Consider the following 22,109-nt stretch of genomic DNA (forward strand, 5'->3'; position numbering starts at 1 on the left):
GGGAATATCATTGGATATTCCCCAGTTTTAGCTGGGGTATATTCGGTCACGTGAGGCGTTTAGACCAATCGCGCGCGAGCGAAAATATTTGATGGATTATAATGGCTCATATACCATGGCCGCTAAACCAATCAAATCTCTGGAATTGCATTACACAATGATCAAGTTTTAAATAAATAGTGATAGCTAATAGATAAACAGGTCGATAGTTAATGAATATTAAGACGATATATGTACCAACGAATTATCGAAATTAAATCGGTATACGTATTAAAAAGGTTGAGTAACGTTCGGGGCACTCCCGCTTCATTTGTTTGGTTTATATATTGGAAGATAACAGTGCGACGCGCCTTACCGTGGCCAACCAACAAACATTTTTTACAAGTTAGCCAATCAGGATATCTTCCTCCTTGTTCATAAAATACAAAGCGACATGTTTTCAATAATTCGTGGTTGCGTCACTTGCCTGTTGGACTTTGCAAGGAGGCGTGACCGTTAATCAAATTCGCGTATCCTGACTGGCTAACTTGCATTGTAAAAAAAAAGTTTGTTGAGTGGCTACAGTAAGGCGCGTCGCACTTTAACTACAATAGAGACCTTTAGATTCTAGTACGAGTACGGGTACGACTACGAGTTTCTCCAATAAACAAAGAGCGCGCGCGCGTGAACCAGTGTCATTTTGGCGGGAAAACGTGAGAGCTGTCGTCATTTTACCACGAGTTTTTGTGAGAACATCGTAGTGGCGAAAACGAGTCCTCGAACGTAGGTGATCTCGTCTTTTTGGAATTACGAAAGGACTTCACTATCATCATTCAAACCAACTGCGTCAAGTTCGTCGTTCGTAAAGAGTGAAATGAAACTTGCTGTGATATATCTGTTCTTAGTACTTCGCTAAAAACTCGAAGTCAAATCTCGCAGTCGTACTCGTACTCGTACTAGAATCTAAAGGTCTCTATTAATAGAACACTTTATCAGACGTGACAATCAAGTATTTCATCCAAAAGAGGGAGGCCAGCCAAAGGAAACGGCAAATTGCAGTTCTTTATACAAACATCGGAAAGTTATATACTGTCAAGTTACATAACAGTCACTGTAAAATTTCGATTCTTCAGAAAACTCACAGCAAGCCTGAATCTATAATTCCAGACGTCAGCTTCGAATTGGCAACCCGCGGTAAAAATAAGTCGTAACAAAATTCCGATAAGAAACACAAGAGCTACTTTAAAAAAATTCCCAGCTAGCACTTATTTCTCTGACGAACAGATTTTGAAGGAAACAAATTTATTGAGTGCCCCTGTATATTTCTTACACGAGCCAGTAATATAATCTTAAATAATCTTAAAAAGTTATCGAGAAAATGTTATCAAACAAGGAAGAAGGCCTTTTCTCCATATCCCTACAAGCCAGAAGCGGAGCGAAGTTTGTCACGTAATCAAACGTTTTCGTTTTCGTTTTTTAGTCGAAAAGTACAGCTACTAAATGTACTGCCCTGGTATTGCCCTGTGTGTCAGTTAAAAGCAGGACAAAAGTCAAAATATACTATTAACCAAGAGACCCCTTTATCCTCTCTTGGAATTAACCCCATATATTTCAAAGTGCTGAAGACTACATTGTGATCTGTGAATGGTTAGCAACAAGAGGATCTACTAAGAAATATTCAAGGGTTAAGTTTATTGGTAAACAAATGTAATGGGCTAGTGTATAAATAATAATTTATTTATTTATTTATTCATTAGAGATCTGAGGTAAAAAAAAGTAAAGGTCACCGTTAATAAACGTGATGCAGCGTTTGGTAAACCAAATCTGATAAAAACTCGAAAGGAAATCTTTCAAATAGTGTTTGCTATCAAACGGCTGGCAATTTTCCACAGATGCGAGAACAGTGACACACTCAAGTGAAATCCGCTCTAAGATCATATCAGCAATTGGTTAGCAGACTTTACACATATACGAATACAGCGCATATCTTAGTGAACACCCAGAGAGAAAATGTTGTGTTCCTGTGCTCCAAGATCGTTTTGTTTCCTTTTAAAGATATCTTTGTCAGTAAGCTAATACAGATTAAACTGTTGGGATGCTTTTGCCGAAAATTTAAACTGCAGAAAGTTTAAGGAAACGGAATTTTATTGACCGAATTTACTAGCTAATGTTGGTTTTATGATTATGCTATAGCATTTTCTCTTTCCTCGCATTTTCAACAACCCATTCACCCAATCGAAAACGCCGAAAGGAAATATTTTTTCGGTGTTACGAAATTTTTCCTTTTGAGCATAAGTATTGATTTCGCGCTATATAAGTATTATATTGTTTTTGTTATTTTTTATACGACGGTATCATGCTACCGAAAGAAACCGTAGGGTGCCCCTAAAGTCACGTAACTTCCCGTTGGAAGCTCGAAGTGTTCCGTTATCGCGGAATATCAAACGGACTTGCGAGGCCAGAAGGTCTGGCCTCCCCACCACGCAGGAACCAGCTCCAGAATGTTATCTTCACACCACAGATGTTCACTCTTAGCCTTTTCCTGTTCCTTACACATAAAAAAGAAAGAATACGCGTTTCTTATTCAGTGTCGTACTTGGACATCTCAGTTTCACGCGTATTTTACTTCCAGTTGAAGAGCAAGACTCACCGTGGGCGCGATGGATCACTCCAAGATCTTTCTTGTTCTATTCTGTTTAGCTACTGCTTGTGTCACCTTGAGTGAGTCGTGGGGAGCGCGTTACGGGCCAGCGGGGAAACGTGAGTAACGCATCACTCTTTCATTCAGTATGTTAAAAGCTGTTTGTTTTGATAATCTTGTTTTCACCTTACCCACCTTTAAGTTTCTTTCAGAGAAACTTTGGTTTAAGTAATCCAAAGTTTGATGGTTCAAAATTCCCTTTGTTGCTGCTTTTCTCCAAACCAGGTGGATCAAACTTTAGAGCTTGTGAATGAGATCTCGATTCAAATTAATTAAAAGCTACTGAGCATGCACAGCACTTTCCTTTGCGATGTAAAACTACGTTGGTCCTAAGCTTTGGACTTTGAATGAAATCCAAACGTTCCACCGTTCAAATGAAAGTCGTCGAGTTCTTCTTTTCTTTCCTTTACCACCTTTTGCTTTCATTAATTCTCCACACAATTATATTTTGGCATTTTGCAGTTTTTTTCCCTTGCTTTACCGCGACATACGTTCCACAGTCTCCTCGATTGTGATTATTTACGACTTATTTACTTCTGAAAGTCCTCGCCTGCTGTTTAGCATCACATCAACTTCCTTCTTCTTCGCATCTACCTCCCATGTTTGTATCATGTATGTAAGTACGCGCGCTGGTTTCTATTTAACAATTAGATTACGAGCTCGAGATTTCTATCGCGCGATAGCTGATGAGGGCGCAGCCCGAATCAGCTATCGCGCATAGAAATCGAGATGGAATAATCTGATTGTTTTAGTACAAATCTACTTGTCGTTCAAAACTTAACAAGTAAATTATCCAAATCCTCCCCACAGACACTTCGAAAACGCGAAGAAGCGGGCTGAATTTTGTTGACAACCGCTACTCACTATATCTATCACAGAATTGATAGTGGGTAGCGTAGCCAATCAGAGAACGGCATTCGTAATAGAACGGTAGTAGATTTATACTTAATTCCGTATATAAACATAAGCGTCCCTCGCAAACGCCTCTCGGAAACGTTCGTTTGGCTTCTCACGCAATCGTTGGCCTTCCTAAGAGCGCATGCGAGGGAGTGCTCTAGAAACATGAGTGCTCGGTGGTTTGGGATATTGACGAGAAGCTGTTTTGAAAACACTGCTTAACATAATCGAGTGCCCCCATGATAATTGAAACAAAGTACTCCTAATAAGCTTATGTGTGATTAAGGGTGATTTTATTGAATCCGGGATGGAAAAACGTGTTTTAAATTCGAGTTTCTTTACATTTGGGTAGATCTGAAATAGGAAATGGATTTGAGACGCGATGTCTGAAAAAAGGGACAACAAATATGTGTCTAAAATAGGATCAGTCTTTCAAAAATAGGCAACACACCCCCACTAGATATTCCGACAAGAATCGCTCCCCAGCTAGGCATATATTGAACGTATTTCCGTCAATCTTTTGAAGGCGGTTACAAAGTGCCAGCCGAAGACTATTACCCAGAGATGTCCGATGCTGCTGGGAGAATGAAGCCAAGACGATACCGTATCGGCGAACAAGATAGCCCGGCGCAGAAGCAATAAATGAACTTGTAAAGTTTTAATAACTGATAAGTAAATATCTCATTCAAAACTTGTCACATGGTGATTCAACTTAACGGATTCAGTATTAAAAAAGTAATCGCTTCACTGATGTCGCTAGCTTGAGAACGTTCCCCGTTTATTTCTTTGTTCTTTGGTCATTCTTGAGCGCTTGTCATTTGTATGGAAAAACCGGTGAGAATTTTCCGCCAAATGGAAACAATACAATTCTCGTGCGCTTTCCATTTGTATGGCAAAAACAGTTGTTCCGTCGGGGAAGCAAATGAAACGGTTCTTTCCATTGGCAATTGTAGGAATAAACCGCGTATCTGACCAAAGAGCATGATATACTTCGGTCATTTCTGAAAAAAACGAGAAAAGAGGAATACGTCTGAAGGTATTCCTTTTTTTCCCAAAAAATGTTTGAGTGGGAAGGACTGTTCCATTTGTTGACCTACCAGAACGACTGGTGTTTCTATTGAAAACAGTTGTCAAAAGGAAAGCGCTCCTTACTACCATTCATATGTTGTACATTGTCATTCCAGAAGAGAACAAAAAAAGCGCACTGAATTAAATTGTAAAAAAAATTAAGGTGGCTCTAAACCCCTCCCTAGCTACAATTTCTTTGAACTCTTTGCAAAAAATAAGAAACAAAGTCAAAAAATAAGTAATTGTAATAATACTGACAGAGAAACAACGACAACATGATATTAAATGTGAATAAGGGAGAAACGAAGACTCGGAAAAAATCCGAGTCCCAGATGGGATTTGATGGGTTCAAATCCCATCTGGGACTCGGATTTTTTCCGAGTCTTCGTTTCTCCCTAATTCACATTTAATAGTAATAATACCTGTTTCGTCGAGGCAACCCAGCCGTTTACTACAGACAAAGAATGTCGACCCACTACTGTATCGTGTTTTTTTTTCCGCTACAAATTCTACTCCAAGGTTAATCATACGCAATCGAGACGACTTTTGCGCCGAATTTACAGAAAGGAAAGCAAGGATACGTGCAAAATTTTTATTATGAATATTAGTTTTCATGCTTATGCAAACAAAACTAATTATCATATCAAAAGCTTTGCACTTAGCCTCGCTTTTGTAAAAAATTGGAAATATCGCAAGTTAGTTCAAAGAACGCAAATTTAATTTTTAGGTTACGTTTTTTAGGGCATCGTCGTCCTTGTTGCTTAAAGACCCTTTATCCTGGACGACGCAACGATGGAACAGCATTCCATTCAGAGGAGGAAGGGTCGGGGTGTGGGTAGTACTAATCTTATGTATTTCATGCTATTCAATCCAGACTCAAATGTCGCTCTCGTAGGCAACCTGCTGCTTGCGTGCGATTTACAACCCAAAAGAAAAGAATTGCCTCTGAAATGTGTCCTACAATAATAATAATAATAATAATAATAATAATAATAATAATAATAATAATAATAATAATAATAATAATAATAGTGATAATGATGATGACGATGATGATGATGATGATGATGATAATGATGATGATGATGATGATGATGATGATGACAATCTTTATACAGGGAGCCCACATCATGAAAGTGATATTCAGTGGGGCCCTGTAGATTGAGAAAAAAAACACTACTAATGCTTTAAAAGATCACAAATGCTTTAAAATTACAAATATTTTAAACCTCGTCAACAAACAAAGAGAAAAAACAATTATAAGAGAGGAATAGTCCACAAAGAAGGAAACTATATGCAAGTTTAACTTTTATTTGCTTTTTCTTTGGACAGCGTCACTATACCAGACAGAATAGTTAAATCAGGGAAACTCAGCGATTCATTTCGGTGGTTATCTGTTCGGAAAGACTTTCTCGCCTCAGGAATTAGGATGTAGTTGTAAAGAAAAACTAAAATTTCACTCTTTAAAAAAAGTCTGGTTCAAAGCTTTAGAATCCCACATCCAAAGCGCGCTCGTGAAAAAATTCTTACTTATAAAATCTTTTGAGGGTCGTCAGCCTGAAGAATGATCACAAATAATAATTTAGGATTACAAAAAAAATAAGGCAATTTTCTCTCTTAGTATAAAAGCAATAATTATTACACCCCCTCCCTTCCCCCATTTTAATGTTATATCCAGAATCTGGCCCTTACGCTGGTATCAATCCTTCTCTCTTCTCAAACGAAAAGTTAAGTTGTCTCAGGGAAAGAGCTGAGCAGCGGACGACAGGTCTGTTAATTAAAGCACTCTTGTTTAGATGGATTCTGCTTGCTCTGAAAGTAGCCTTTATTCAGGCTCTGTTTTCGTTTCACTATTAAAACACTCCGGGATATCGCAGGTTATCTCCAAACTGTCAGACTCCGAGCATTCTCTTTCTTCTCTTAATTCCTGTAACGTGTAATGGATCTAGCGAGCGGCGAAGCCGCGAGAAACGAAGTCGCGGAGGGAATGCTTGCTCGTTCACATTTTACCGTCACTTGTCGCGCGATCTGAGAAAAAAAGTACGGCTACTCGCGGTCTACAAGCTGTCCACACATAGCAGACTGGGATCAGTGTCAGATCAATCTAACAGTCTTAACTGAGTGAAATAATGAATTATATGATAGTGGATTCGCTGCTTAAATTTGTTTGCCTGAGAAGGAAGAAGAAGAAGCAAAAACCCTTGTTACTAAGGGCCAGCAACTATAGGTTAATTAACATGTGCCATAATTATTTTCTCAATTTACTTAAGGATGCATTCTCGACTCCAGAGCTCTTCCCTTTTGCGCATGACTGACGGCGGGAAGGCGTATGACGTAGTCAAAGCCGAGCGACTCTGGGGTCGAGAATGTTAAGGTTGTGCCTACTTTTGTTACTGCGCATACGTTCTGCGCCTCTCGAGATACTTGGGTTTCGTATGAGTGGTGCCTACTATTACAGGGGTATTTTTGCACGGTTTAAAACTATGCGGAAAAAACAGAACTTAGCAAGTGCTCTTGGTATCCAAAAAGAAAATTGGGGGTAACGATGCATTTTTCAGAGATAATAAAGTTTCGATTTGGAAAAAAATTCCATATATTGCTTTGTCAGTATTTTACAGCTTTTTGAATTATTGTTGCTTAAAATTGTTGCTAAAAAATGCGTGGTTACACCAAATTTTCTTTTTGGATTCCAATACCCCTTGCTAAGATCTACGTTCCCTGTATAGTCAAAAACCACACAATTTAAATACTTCCTTATTAGTAGGTAAAGGTAACGTCGCACAAGAGCCTAAGTGGCCAACACGGCCGGAGCTTAGCCCGGTTTCTGTAGCATGAAGCAACTAGGAGTATTGCTACTCCCCTCTGGATGGGATGCTAGTCACAGGGTTACCCCCAGCAGTATGTCACCGGTACCCATTTATACACCTGGGTGAAGAGAGACAATGTGAGGCAAAGTTTCTTGTCTAAGGAAACAACACAGCAATGAAGAGACCAACCTGGCCTCAAACCAACGACCCTCAGATCCTCCGACCGTCCGATCGAAAGTCCGACACGCTAACCACTACACCACCGCACCTCCACTCTTATAAGTAGGCACCGTCCTTAATTTACTGAATTTATTTGATTAATGGGAGCCTTCTCAGCTTACCCTTCAAGCCACTATACTGACTAACATCTAGTTTCTCATTAAAAGATCACTACTTGTAATCAAACATACAGGTTATGAGAATAACGGAAATGATCACAAAGATGACATATTCTTCATTAAAAAAAAGACAAATTCTCCCTACTAGTACCATAAGAAAATTATCATGAACAGTAAAGAAAATATCCATGTTGATATTGGGGCTTAATAGTTTTTGTAGGGTTTTTGATAAAATCACCGTGGATAAATAAAGTTTTCCATCCATCCACTCATTCAAGAAACATTAAAGCAATGATCACCAGTTCTTGAATGTCTTATTATTTTCAAACTATAGGTGGTTTGCATTGCCGCCATGTTGGTGTAAAAAACAAAAGACAATTTGCTCACATAGTTTGCTTGCATAAAAACGGCAGTTAACTCCCAGAGGAGAAAAATCTTATTGAGTGTCACCAACATGGCCGCCATGACGTCACATGCAAACCATCAACATACTAATTATTAGTACCAGTGAGAAGAATACATACACTTTTATAATACTGGTTCTTGTTTTTTTTGTTTTGTTTTAAAAACTCTAAAATCAAGTCTTTATTCAATATAACGTCAATAATTTTAATAACTAGCCTATGCGCCTGTGAAGAGTAAATTATGCTGTGATTATAGCTAATGAAATGCTTAGAAAACTGAATTGCTCAACAGTAATAAGTAGAGCAAATCGATGAAAATATGATCTCTAAGAGTGTAGTTTTTGAAACACTTATAATATCATTTAAAGTTTAGATTTCCTCATCCTGGATGGCCTAGGTTCCCATATTTCAATCCCTCTCTTATTTGTCACTATCATCACAGAGGCAGTTTTACTTTCATCTTCAATCAACTCAACAATGCCATTGGCAACTAACTCAGGCCTATAGAGTAAAAAAGAAAGGAGAAAAAAGACAAGAAATCAACATAGAGGAATTGCAGCAGCAGAAAGACGGCAGTCAGGTATCAATATTTATTTAAAATAGCAGTCACACTGTACCCTTTGTGAATGGGCCAGTTTCTCCTCAGTGGAGTAATAAGCCCAACAAACACAATGTGATCACTGAAACAAGCTAGTTAGAGTACTTCAGCTTTGTACTGGGACTTTGCAACAGCCGTGAACAACTACCGAAAAGAGCTGTGTCTGTTTTGTTGAAACATGCATTAATAATTTATAATAAGGCCAATGAATCTCAGAGAAATACGTAGTGTCTGGTGGAGAAACCACTATTTGCAGGGTAGGTTTTTAATGCAGGTGTTTTGTTCAGACTGGCTTTTTAAAGCCAGTGGGTACAAGTACCTGGGTCACAGCTTGTAATAAAACCCCTGCAACATAATACTTCATTTCAAATTAAAAATTAAATAATATGCTTCGCATGACTAGTTACCTGATCAACCCTTGCTTGATGTGGGTGTAAAATCCTGGGTTTTCTCTTTTAAGCAATTCACCAAGTTTTGTTGCCGCATTGGAGCCCATCTGCGTCTCTGTGAAGGAAGGACATATACAGTTTACCCGGATTCCTTCTTTTTCTTTGAGATCCTACAAATGAAGTATAAAGATTTAACTGAAAACAAGAATGAATGAATGAATGAATGAATGAATGAATGAATGAATGAATGAATGAATGAATGAATGAATGAATGAAAAAACAAACTTTATTAAGTTAACATGTCTAAAAATATCTAGCAGAGGGAGATCCCTCTGCTAACAGAGGGAGATCCCTCCGCTAATAGGAGACATCTAACTAACAATTAAGTGACTATGAGATGACTATGGTATGTAAAAAGTACATGTAAAAAAATCAAATAAATATCTGTAAATAAATAGACACTAAAATTAATAGACAATGTCTGTCCAATAATATACATGTGCCGATTGAAACCTAATAATATTAATAAATATAGTCCAGCAGAAGAGCGGTGTCTGAATCAGTCTGGTATGGCAGTTAAAATTCAATTTGGTGTACAGCAAGAGTCAACGAGGTCTACCACATCATGCAACAATAATTATTAATTGGAGCAGGAATTTGATTTATATCCTGCTCCTCTCATGTGCTAAGTTACTTAAAACCTAAAGCACTTAAGGACCAGTTGCGGTTTAATGGCACTATATAAATAAATATTATTTGTTATTATTATTATTTATTATTATTATTTATTTATTATTATTTTTATTTGTTATTGTTATTATTATTATTATTATTATTAAATAATAATAATAATAATAATAATAATAATAATAATAATAATAATAATAATATTATTATTATTATTATTATTATTATTATTATTATACAAAGGCATTGAGATTGGTGCAAAACCCTATAGGGTGACAAGTCACACATGAAGTTTTGACTGTGAAAAAAGGCCCGGTTCTGCAGACGCCATACTTCACATTCAATGAATTAAGTTCATCCCCATCCCCATTTACTGGTAATTAACTTACCTTTGAGCTCTGGGTTAGCCCCAGAACAGCACATTTTGTGGCAGTATAAATGGGTGCTTTTGGGAAAGGAAAAAGAGCTAAAAGAAACAAAAACAAGCTGATAAAATCAAAAGTAGTAACTACGTTTAACAAGCCAATTTTATAATAGGGCTTAGTAAAAGACTTGGAGCAAGCTTGCGGTTGGTGTGGTGTGGTGTGGCATTAGCATTTATTTGCATACAGTTTGGTGTGCTGATGGTAATCATTTTGGTGCTTGCCGTTATTGCGCCACTGTTTTGAGCCTAGTTTCAGGACCATAGGCGGTAGCATGACCAGCAGTATCCTTGTGTGGCTTATGCATGCGCCTTCTCCACGCTTGGAATTTTAATTACTCTGCTCAGCATTTGTGGCATCTTTGGTATCTGGCATTTTTTAGGCTTTTCTTTCCCTCTCTAGCTCCCCTCCCTGTAGCTTTAGTTTTTGTGTTTGTACAGGGTTAGGGTTTGGTTTAGGGTTGGGTTAGTTCTGTGACTATTGTTTATTTAGTAATTTTTTCCACTGAACTTTAAGTCTCAGTGTGACAGGTGCTAGGGTAGGGTCTGGGTTTGGTGGGTGGGGCTCATGGCTGGGTTACAGGTAGGGCAGGCTTTTGGGATGTTCTACTGCCCTGGGTGTGGGTTGGCGGTACCAGCCCCATGGCTCCTGGCCACTTTTCTTGGGGACAGTTCTTTTTAGAAGCAAATAAGGAAGCATGCTACGGTTGTCTTGGCTGGAGTTCAAAGGCTTCTCCCACTTATGATAGAAAGTTTGCAGATTTTGAAATCTTGTTGAAAGACAATACATGCACTGAAAATTGTTTTTTGGACTCCTAGTTACTTTTCAATAATTTTGAAGCTTAATTTAATCTGTACACATGGCAATCATGACAATGAAAGAAGAATGCATAGCATATAAGTAGTTATTATTATTATTATTATTATTATTATTATTATTATTATTATTATTATTATTATTATTATTATTATTATTATTATTATATACATGTAGGTCTGGACAATTACTGTGACTTGAGTTTTTGAAGAGTCAGATAGAGAATAGTGAACAATCACAGGACCAGGAAACTTTAATACATGAAGAGGCTAATTAGGCTGCTACACATCTGTACCCAATCTTAAAGCACCTTCACTCAGCAGACAGAAGTTGACAAACTTGAGTTGGCAAACTTCTGTTTCACATGTAAAACGTTCACAAAAGTAAAAACGTACCAACATAGCATCTCAAACAAGCAACATGTTGCAGATAGCACCCTACAAGCTAACTCTAGACCTAAGAGATCTGAGGGTTGCTGAGTGAGGTCTGCTGGTTGATCAGAAAATCCTTAGAAAACAAGGACTTGAACCAGGTTTGTGAGCCTGCAAGAGTGGGCTCCCCCATCAAACCCATGTTTTTGCAAAAACCGCTGGGCACAAGATCTGGTTTTGCAGGTGCTTAATTTATATATTAAGGTCTTCGGTTGTTCAACATTAAATCATTATAATAATTTAATTACTGTAATGCTGAAGAACCAATACACAAATAAAAATTAATGCATTCGCATATAAAAGTAAATAAAAACTGAATTAAGTAACATGTAAGTAGCTTAATAAATATTAGCAGTAAAATGCTATTTTAAATTATAAAATAAATGTTGTCATGTCCCAGAACTTCATACCCGGTCATGGATTGCACTGACAAAATGCATTTACTTTTTCTTTTAGCAAATAAATTGATAAATGAATATGTTGAAGCTGAATCCACATAGTGGTTCTCCCATAGATTAAACTTAGGAAATATTTGGTAATGTTGATTTTCATGGAGGGTACCCATGGAAAACCCCTCGGAATAAGGACAAGAGCCAACAAACTCAACCCACATGACGTGAATGTGGGCTTCAATCCTAGGCCACAAAGATGGAAAGGTGGGTGCTCTATGGACAGCACCAACCCTGGCCTATTAGCTAGGCCAGTCTGGTATCTGATTGAAAATTTTATTTTAGTATTACATACCTGCCATGGACGCCACATTGACAATAACTCCTCCTTTTCCACCATGAGAGTGGCCCATGTGGAGGATGCCAAGAAACTGACCAAGAATCACACCTTTCTGTAAGAAAAGACAAAAAAATGTGGAACAAAATAATAATTAATTGCTAAATGACTAAAAATTATTGAAGGGCTGAGAGCACACCATTAGAATAATAATTATAGAATTTTTAATAGAATTTTTGGGCCGAATTTTCGTTGCACTCAAACATGTTGACCTTTTGTATGTTAATTTTCAGATTAATTTCACTTGTTTACATTAGACTCGGTGTTTGAGAATTTCCAGTCCATACAGATATTGAGTCAGTCAAAAAAAAAAAAAAAAGAAAAGGAAAGAAAGATGTGGAACTTGTAACAGAATATTTGGAGTAAAAGACAAACACAGAGCAATATTTGTTGATTGAATTGAAGGTCGCAGGTAAAAATTCATACACTCTTGTCGTGAGTGAAATGACAAATTGACCTAAAATTTCATTTAAAAGATGTTATGCTGTCAGCCCTTTAAAAAAATAATTATAATTATGCACACATCCCATATGGGGACCTGGGACACCAATGCGCACAGGATCTGAGTTCAGGATAATGGAAAATTAATTTCTTCCAGTTCTGGCAAAAATCTTTCATGAAAATATTAATGCTTGTGGAGTAAAGGTCAGCTTAACAAAGACACAGGGTCAGATGTGAATTGGATAGCAATAATTATTATTGTCAGAAAACCATGTTTTAGACTAAAAACATCAAGTGACTTTAAACTAGAAAGAGTGATTGAAATACTTATTGTATTTACCAAATTCACGTCGACTACTTTTTCCCAAACTTCCTGTTCAATTACTGGAGCTATACCAGCATTGTTGCAAACAATGCTTATCTGACCAAATGCATCCTTTGTCTTCTGGAATGAAGCTGTGCAAGAAACATGATAATTATTTTATTAATTTTATTTTATAGTCACAAATTAAGACATAATTATTTTGAATATTTTTTAAACATTTTTTATTATAGAAAATTCCACATATATATACATTATTAATAATTATTACATACATACTTACACTTACATGTACGTACACTTAATTGAAGACAGTAAGCTGAATACACCAAGAAAAAAAACATAACAATCAATGAATACAAAGGAAAAAGAAAAAGGAAAAAATCTTACAATAATTAGGTGATAAGAACAACCTGTTTAATGTATTAAAAAGTGGTTAAGAAAAAAAGCTGAGTAGCTTTCCCCACTTTTTTAAGTGCAAAGTCCTCTCTCCCTCGCAATATGGAGCTCTATAATATAGATACGTCCTGTCCTGGCTACGAAACCGCCAAGAGAGGGAAGACTACCATCACATGTACATTTCCTTATGTACCTGTAGATAATATTTCCCTAATAACAGTATGTGACTAAACAAGAAATAATCCTCTTCTATGCCGAGCTTACCAAAGATTACATCAGTTAGATTCAATGTTGCATCATGTGCATAATTCCTCTTGCAAGTCAACTCCAGGTGTATGTAAAATTTACACTGGCAAAATTGCTCCCAGTGTACCTCACAAAAATAATAATGTCCACGCACGTTTATTATCTAAAACCATCGAATAACATACATGTATTCACTTAAGTCTCATTACAATAAGTACCTTTCATTTGGGAGTTTGATGTAACATCACAGGCCATAAACAACACACGTCCGGGCCCGTACTCTTTTTCCAGTCTGTCTTTGAGTTTAAAGCCCTTTTCTCTATCTACATCTAACATTGAAACCTGCGTAAACAGTTACGAAACATTAAAAGTAAATATGGATTATACCAGCCAACAAGGATTTAAAACTCACTTAGGTGTATATAAAGCGAAATCTTTGTTGTCTTTATTCCTGTGCAAACTGCAAATTATGCAAAGCCCTTTGCAAGCCACTCCATTTATAAAAAAATATCATGACATGGCATGACAATTTACAAATGAAATTACTGTTATGAATGCAGGCCCTATATACAAATAATATCATATGCTAAAAAATCAATAAACTATAACTAAAATTTACGATATCCTCTATTCAATTCTTAGGAAAGAGACAATTTTGTCAGGTTTCAGAGAGGAATTGGATAATAATGTCAGCTACTCCTCCACTGTTTCCTCAAACACAAAGATTACCCTTAGTTATGAAAGAACATATTGTGTAAAGGGCAAAAGGGGGATTGTTCATACTTTTAAGTAAATAATTTATATAAGAGGCAAAATTACTGATACTTTGTCAACATAACAAAAGAAGACAAGATTTAACAAAATGACCCAAGGACTAATTTAGTTCACTGATTGTAGTTTTTAAACAATTATACGTCAAAGTTATCCACAAATGACCAATTAATGGCGGCAGATAGGTAACAGTGGCCAGTGTGGGAATCAGGAGGAAAATGTGATGGGAAAAGGTAGAAAAACTAAATTTGGCAAACAACCTGGAAAAGTAAGAGCAAGAGTAATAACCATCAAGGAGCTGACATGGAGTGGCGGTTATGGGCAATTTCCATCACGCCTTCCCCATTTCCCAGTGTATTTTGGGGGCAAGCAAACACTCAGTATTTACTTTGTAGAGTGCCTCAAGTGCAACCATCTTGAATCATTCCAGCTCCCTATGTTTGGAAATCCAAGAATTGGTGACCCAATGCAGGAATAGCTGTTAATCCTGGGGAGGTGGGGGGGGGGGGGGTGTTACTCAGTGAATTTTTGGGTGGGGGGGTGCCACTGGGACTCGGAAACCCTCCCCCTATATATACACTACCAGACAATATTCAGCCGCATTTTACCACTCTATTTTAGACTACACACCCAAAACAGCTACCCTATCCTAGACTCGAGTCTTAATTTTTATTCCTGGGGGCGGGAATCTTGTTCCAGACTAAAACTCTATCCTAGACTAAATCCAATCAACTTCAATTTCGTGGCTGATAGTCGCTGACAGTATAAAACTAATCTACTACAACTGCAGCTCTATATATAAGCTTAAGCTTCAATAAGTTATGTGAACGCAGCCATGTTTAGCTAAGGCTTATATCTGTTTATAAGTTGTTATAAAACGCTGATCAAGCTTACTTTACCGCCTCTCTTTAGCAAAGCCCTGCAAATCTGCTCCCCGATTCCTTGTGCTCCTCCTGTCACAATGGCCACACTTCCTTGGATCTTCATAGTTCAACGCTGTTTTCTTTACTTACACTCAGATAAAGAAATATAATTTTTGGACGTCGCTCTTCAGCTCTCCTTCGAGCACTGCCGTGCCAAGTGCCACCTCGACCGAGAAAGATTGGAAGTTTGGGTACCATTGTTAGTACCGCATAACCGCGGTAAGACCGCGGCAAAGAACATTTGATTGCTTAGTGACCATCCCGGGTGACCATCCAGTTTACTGCCGTTCGTAGAACTTCTTGAATCCGCTGTGGCTCAGTAGATGGACAGAAAGACAGCCACACTGCAGCCACAATAGACTTGCCCACAAGTAACTTCGAGAAAGAGAAGCGATATGTCCATGTGTGAAAAAGTGTGAACCCCCAATTCGGAACCCTCAGATTTTCGTCACAAATAAAGTGTGCATCTGTTTCAACTTCTCTAACTTTTCAGAAGAAAAAATAATACTATACACACAAAAATAGTTAAACATCTGCGTTTCGAGCCAGGTTAGCTGAAGGCATGGGGGACCCCATGGGGGCATAGTCCGATTGTGAAAAACTAGCGAGCGCGCAAAAATCCCACCCGGGGAGGCGGAGGGGGACTCACGAGGGTAGAGTGCAAGAAGCGAGTGTGAAAGCTGAGTACTTTCCTGAATCAAACTCGTTCCCAGGGTATCTCCTCACCCCGGGAACGAGGTTGCCCCTGAATAAGCTATACAGGTTGTGCGTTTTCCAAATGTAATGGTTTTGGAGCCGTTTTAGCCTGAAAATAGGTAGACACTTTGATTTTGGTCTGACAGTCTAAAAATGAGTATGAATTTAAATGGCCAGGCCTGAAGAAGGGGACCAGAAAATTACACATTTTGGTCCAAGGAGTACCCCCCCCCCCCGGCAGTTGATAGGTGAGAAACAGTAAGAAGGCTGTTAACTGAGATGACTCCACCTGCTAAACTTCGCCTGAGTATAGTATGAATTTTGTTGCAAATAACTTGCCAAAACTGTGGAGAATAAATTATTGCTAACGAAGATGGCTCGGAGCTCCTCACAAGTCGTTTCGAGAAGTCGTAAGATCGTCCGGATTGTGATAAGCACTATTCGTAAAGCCCCAAAAGAGATTGTTATCACTCGAAAGTTCTTACGAATTTATTTCGGCTAATGAGAAGAAGGGACACTGATATGATACAAAGCCGGAAACGCGTGAGAAGAAAAACAGTCAACGGAGAGTAGCCTAAAAACATGCTAATATATAATAAACTCACGACTGAGGCGGAAATGGCTTTAATATTAACTGATAACTGAGAATCCAACACCCCCTTGACAATTTTTACCCAGGTACAGTCGAACGAGTCGCGCAAAAGACCGTGGGCTGCCGTGCATAGCGTTTTGGTACGGCGTTTCCCGTACTCTTCTGGTTGGAATTTCTCTAATCGACGAGAGAAACTACACGTCGTCCAGTCAAAAGAACGTCCTTTCAAGCACCTTGGATTAACGAAATTGTAAAAATGAATTAAAACTAAATGACGTAGTTAGCGTCACCGCGGGCGCGCTAGGCCCGTAAACGCTTCGTATCTAGCTGATGAAGACACCCTCCCCCCCCCCCCCCCCCCACGCCTCCTTTCTGAATAGATATTTCGTGATAAACACCTCAAGATTGTAGTTTGGGTATTGGCCGAGAAAAACATTTTTGATACGCTTGAAAACGTTACTCGTTAACTCAGGCGATGTTTACTCCTGTATCAAAGAGATTTAAATATACATTGATTACAACAACAAAACAACAAAAATACTAAGAGGCATTTCATTTTCAGCGACGGCAATTGATATGAATCCAAGATTTTCATGGACATTAAAACAACTGTGTGGCATAGTAACCCTCTCTCTTTTATTTCGTGGTGGTCACATGGAAAACGCCGTTCTTAAACAACAGGTTACAGAAATGACATTTTCGCGCCATTACATTGCTATTTTTGTTTTATCTTCTCCTTGACTTGCTGCACCTTTATCACTCTAGTCTTGTTTTATCTGATCCGCCAAAGTATTGACTTGTTCATGCCCCGGGCGTTGTCTGATATCCAACTGTTTATTGTTGAAATAACAATCTTCGCGAAATATGACGCATGGGACCTTCAATTTCCTTTTGGCCTAAAACGAGAACAAAAAAAAAAAAAATAAAAAAATAAAAGAGAAATTTAAGACTAAAAGTAATCTCTGTTTTCTCAAAGATAGTAGACCGAGCGAGAAAAGGGGAGACAGTTTTCGCGACTTTCAAAGCGAGTTTAGGTGGTTTATATAACCGGTTGTTGTACTAATCTTTTCCCTACATTCTCCTTATCTACTGGTAAACAACAACAAGAAGCGAGAGTTCTGGGGAGGTGACTGGTTTGAAATTTGAAAGTCTTACTCGAACTCAATCTTGTACTCGTACTCAGATCTTTAGATCCCTATTGACCTGTCAGTCCAATCTTGTTCCTAGGGTTTCTTTAAACCAGCGACACACTTGGCGATTCAGTATACGCCGATCGCGGCGATCGGCGAAACTCGCCAGGCGTGGCCGGTGCAGCGATTGTGATTTTAGCCGATCGCCGCCATCGGCGTGATAAAGTCGCCGATATCTAACATGCCAAATATCGGCGATTAATTCGCCGGCATTCGCCAAATGTGCTTGTTCCCACGACTTTCTACGGTCATCGCCACATCGCCGCGATCGGAGTAAAAAATCGCCAAGTGTGTCCGCATCAATCGGTGGGCGATCAAATTCGCCACGATCGGCGAATAAAATCGCCAGGTGTGTCGCTGGCTTTATCTGCTAGTAAAGAACAAGGAAGAGTGGGAATTCTGGGGGAGGTGACTGGTTTGAAATCTGAAAATCGTACTCATACTCAATCTTGTACTCGTACTCAGATCTAAATGTCCATATTCACTTGTCACACCAACCTTGTTTCTAGAGACTCCCAGTATCTGGTAAGCAACAGGAAAGAGCGAGAATTCAGGGGACGTAAATGGTTTGAAGTTGTACCCAGGTCTAAATGTTCTCAATAACAGGAGAGAAACCGCTCAAATTAAAAAGGTCACTGAAAGGTAGTCGATTCTCACCACAAATTCGCTGCGCTTTCCGCCAGGTTGCCAGTTCCCACCACCTCCGAATGTAAATCCTTCGGTTTTAAGCTGTATAAAAACAGTTAGCACAAAGAAAATAACGTACAACGAAGTAAAAGCGAAATTCTTCATAGCGTGTGTACTGTACGTTTGATTGGGCACACCGCTTCGGAGTCGGTAGTCATCCAAGACAAGTCAGCTCGATGAAAGGGCTGCCTTGAACTCTGAGGCCGCTTATTTTTTTTCCGCGAGGATGGGGCCGAAGAGCTAGAGAAAGGAGAGACGTGCAGCAATCAAGTATATTTCCGTGCAAAGCCACTTCAGATTCACAACAAACTGCACATAAAAGGTGCAATTGAAATTAAAAGATTTAAATTCATATACAGGGAACAAAAAGGTTAGATTACAGAAAGTCGGCCGTCTTATTTCTAGCTTTCAGTATGTAGACTGTCAAGATCCCAAGATTTGGCTTAATTGTAGCGGCTTGTTTGTGAAAAAATCCGACCGGACGAGCGTTTTTCATACCAGTATCAACAATCCATTTGCGGATTATGCTTTAAAAGCTCTATCCCAAAACTCACTAATTAAAATCTTCGAGACCAGAGCGACAAACCGATGAGTGGTGCCTGATTGTATAAAGTCAGTGATCAGTGAGTAATTTCAAGTGCAAAATATACACGGGCGGACTGTTCCGTGAGAAACATAAAAGGATCATTGCAAATAAATGCTTAAAATTTAAAATGCGAGACAATGATTGGTTGTTTAGGACTAAGTTACACTGAGTGTGAGATATGTCATTCGTGGCATGCTTCGTCTGGTCTATCAGTTATACAAAGAGGATATTAATATTTTAGTTTTGTTGAATAAATGAGCTTCACGAGCCTTTCTAACTGAGTCACGTGTGCTGCATATCAGCTCAAGGGGGATTAAGTGAAGGTCGTTGATTGAGTGGCCAGGTTGGTTGAAATGTAGCCTAAAACCGGAGTAGGATTGCTTAGCTGATGGTGCGGTTTATCATCACAAAACTCTCTGGGGAACTTGTTTAGTTGGTTTTGTTGTTTTAGTGAACATTCTCTTTATGTAAGTGTGGGCACTAGTAGTTAGTTGTTTTTCAATTTTTACCCAGGTACAATCGAACCAGTCAAACCCAAACCACGTCCACGCGACCTGAGCGCGTGCGAAAGACCGTGGGCTGCCGTGCATAGCGTTTCGGTACGTAGGCAAGCGACTTTGACTCTTCTGGTTCAAGTTTCTGTATAATCGATAAGAGGAACTAAACGAACATTAATCAGAACATCAATTTCAATCTCCTCAGATAACCGAAATTGTAAAAAATGCATTAAAACAAGTTACGTAATTAGTGTCACCGCTGGCCCACAAACACTTTGTATCTGTTCAACGGCTTCTTTCTAAATAGGTAGATTGTGATAAGTGCGTCTTGTATTTCTGATGCTTGGCCGAGAAATGTCTCAGTAACGTTTTGATACAATCAAGCGGTGTCTTGTTTACTCCTGCATCAAGCAAACGCCCTTCAGTTCTTATGCTTCCTTCAGAAAAAAGTAGTCTTCCACCCCCGATGACAGAAAATTAAATATATTAATAACAACAACAAAACAACATAAATACTGAGAGGCATTTTATATTCAGCGACGACAGAATTAACAACAATTGATATGCTTCCCGGCAAGATTTTCGTGAACATTAAAAAAACTGTTGCATACTGAAACTCTCTTTTTTTATCCACCCCCTGATGGTAACTATGGTAACATAGAAACCCCTTATTTGAACAGCAGGCCAGTAAAAATGACATTTGCGCGCCATTACATTGCTATTTTTGTTTAATTCCTTCGCACAAATGTATCCTGTCCTTGTCAAACTATATCGTCTTGTTGCACCTTTACCACTCTTGTCTTGTTTGATCTGATCTGCCATCTTGGTCAATCTTGGGTGACAGAAAAGTCAAAGTCTTGGCTCGTTGAAAGTGTTGTCTGATATCCAGTTGTTTATTGTTGACACGACAATGTTCGCGAAATATGGCGTATGGGACTTTCAATTTCCTTTTGACCTATAACAAGAACAAAAATTAGACGAGTAATTTCTTTAAGACTGCGAGTAATCTCTTTTCTCTCAGAAAAAGACCTAAAGCTTCGCAATAACAAGAGACAGAGAGACCGCTCAAACTAAAAGGGTTGCCGAGTCTCACCATAAATTCGCTACGCTTTCGGCCACTAATGTTCCCTGCACCTCCGGCTGTAAATCCTTTGCATTTAAGCTGTATAAAAACAGTTAGCACAAAGAGAATAACGTACAACGAACTAAAAACGAAAATCTTCATAGCGGCTGTACGTCACGTTTGCTTGGGCACACCGCTTAGGAGTCGGTAATTATCCAGAATAAACCAGGTCAATAAAATGGCTGCCTCGTAACACTGAGGGCTTATATTTTAGCGAGGATTGGGCCGGAGAAAATATATACACCGACTGAGTATGTTGTCGTGCAAAGCCGCTTCGGCTTCACAACAAACGGTGCAGTTAAAATTAAAAGATTTAAATTCATTTACAGCGAACAATCAGGTTAGATTACAGAAAGTCAATCGTCTAATTTAGCTTTATTTCTAACCTTCAGTATAGCCACTGTTAAGATCCCAAGATTTGGCTTAATTATAGCGGCTTTTTTTGTGACCAACTGGATGAGTGTTGTATTCATACCAGTATTAACAATCCTGTTGATTACTTCAAACAGCTATCACAAAACTCACTGGAGAACTTGTTTACTTGTTTGTGTATTATTGTTGGTGATGTTTTTTTTTTTTTTCAGTTAACATTCTCTTTATATAAGTGTGAAGAACTAAACCGCTGCCATCCACATCTTTCCTACGAGCGAAGGAATTAGTGAAACCTTGGCAGGTTGTCAAGATATCTTGTTGATCGACATCCATCCTTGAATTTCAGTAAATTGAGAAAAGATTGCTATTAAGCCCTCTATGAGAATGATAAGGCAACGTTAATCGAAACTTAATGAATCAATCAGAGTATAATGACGACTTAAAGGCGTTCAGTCTCAGTATAAGCTAACGACGATCCTTGCTTTCCCCTCTGTCAAATATAAAATAACGAACTGTGTGCAACGCCAACTTAGTGATGAAGTGCAATAATTGTCTTCTTAATTTAGCTGGATATTCAAGTCGCAGAAATTCTAATTTAAGAACTGCCGTTGGCTTTCTGAAAATGTCAGGGTTTTTAATTTCTTTATGATGAGCATTTATCGTCGGTTTTCAATCCAGTGTCGTCGTATTACAAACCAAAATAAAACTAATTACTCTGCATGGCCAATCAAAAGAGAAACACCGCAATAAGCCAATCAGAATTCAAAAGCAAGTAGATGTAACCGGCGACAAGCGCGGGAAAACGCGTATGACCAGGTCACGATTGGTTAAGAAGGGTGGCGCGAGTTTAGCTAACACAGAGCATATTAAAGCAAAAACCAAAACAAATGAGAATTGCTTTCGACAACTGAAGGCAAAAAAACCAGGCCGTTTTCCTGGCC

At 38.5% G+C, this 22,109-nt stretch overlaps 1 protein-coding gene and 2 long non-coding RNA genes across 4 annotated transcripts; 1 reads left to right on the forward strand and 2 right to left on the reverse strand.

Moving 5' to 3' along the window:
* Positions 1-2,542: 2,542 nt before the first annotated feature.
* LOC146453059 (uncharacterized) lies at positions 2,543-4,328 on the forward strand. Its single transcript, XR_014859587.1, has 2 exons — positions 2,543-2,739; positions 4,104-4,328. It is a non-coding gene; the product is annotated as an uncharacterized LOC146453059 (long non-coding RNA).
* A 3,726-nt stretch (positions 4,329-8,054) lies between these two features.
* On the reverse strand, positions 8,055-15,759 carry LOC146453060 (15-hydroxyprostaglandin dehydrogenase [NAD(+)]-like). Of its 2 annotated transcripts, XM_085097079.1 has the most exons (8): positions 15,397-15,759; positions 13,950-14,073; positions 13,105-13,220; positions 12,282-12,378; positions 10,258-10,334; positions 9,200-9,351; positions 8,555-8,695; positions 8,055-8,522 (listed from the first exon to the last, which is right to left on the reverse strand). In XM_085097079.1, exons 1-7 carry the CDS (start codon positions 15,487-15,489, stop codon positions 8,557-8,559), a joined length of 798 nt encoding a protein of 265 aa, XP_084953205.1. In that variant the 5' UTR covers positions 15,490-15,759; the 3' UTR covers positions 8,055-8,522; positions 8,555-8,556. The 2 variants fall into 2 exon arrangements, with proteins under 2 accessions (XP_084953205.1, XP_084953206.1); XM_085097080.1 differs by having other exon boundaries at positions 8,055-8,695; positions 15,402-15,524.
* Positions 15,760-17,353: 1,594 nt separating this feature from the next.
* On the reverse strand, positions 17,354-18,865 carry LOC146453061 (uncharacterized). The gene is made up of 2 exons (XR_014859596.1): positions 18,561-18,865; positions 17,354-17,609 (listed from the first exon to the last, which is right to left on the reverse strand). It is a non-coding gene; the product is annotated as an uncharacterized LOC146453061 (long non-coding RNA).
* Positions 18,866-22,109: the final 3,244 nt, after the last annotated feature.

The sequence above is a fragment of the Pavona decussata genome, unplaced genomic scaffold (genome assembly GCF_977016875.1).
Source record: "Pavona decussata unplaced genomic scaffold, jaPavDecu1.1 SCAFFOLD_353, whole genome shotgun sequence".
Taxonomy (NCBI): domain Eukaryota; kingdom Metazoa; phylum Cnidaria; class Anthozoa; order Scleractinia; family Agariciidae; genus Pavona; species Pavona decussata.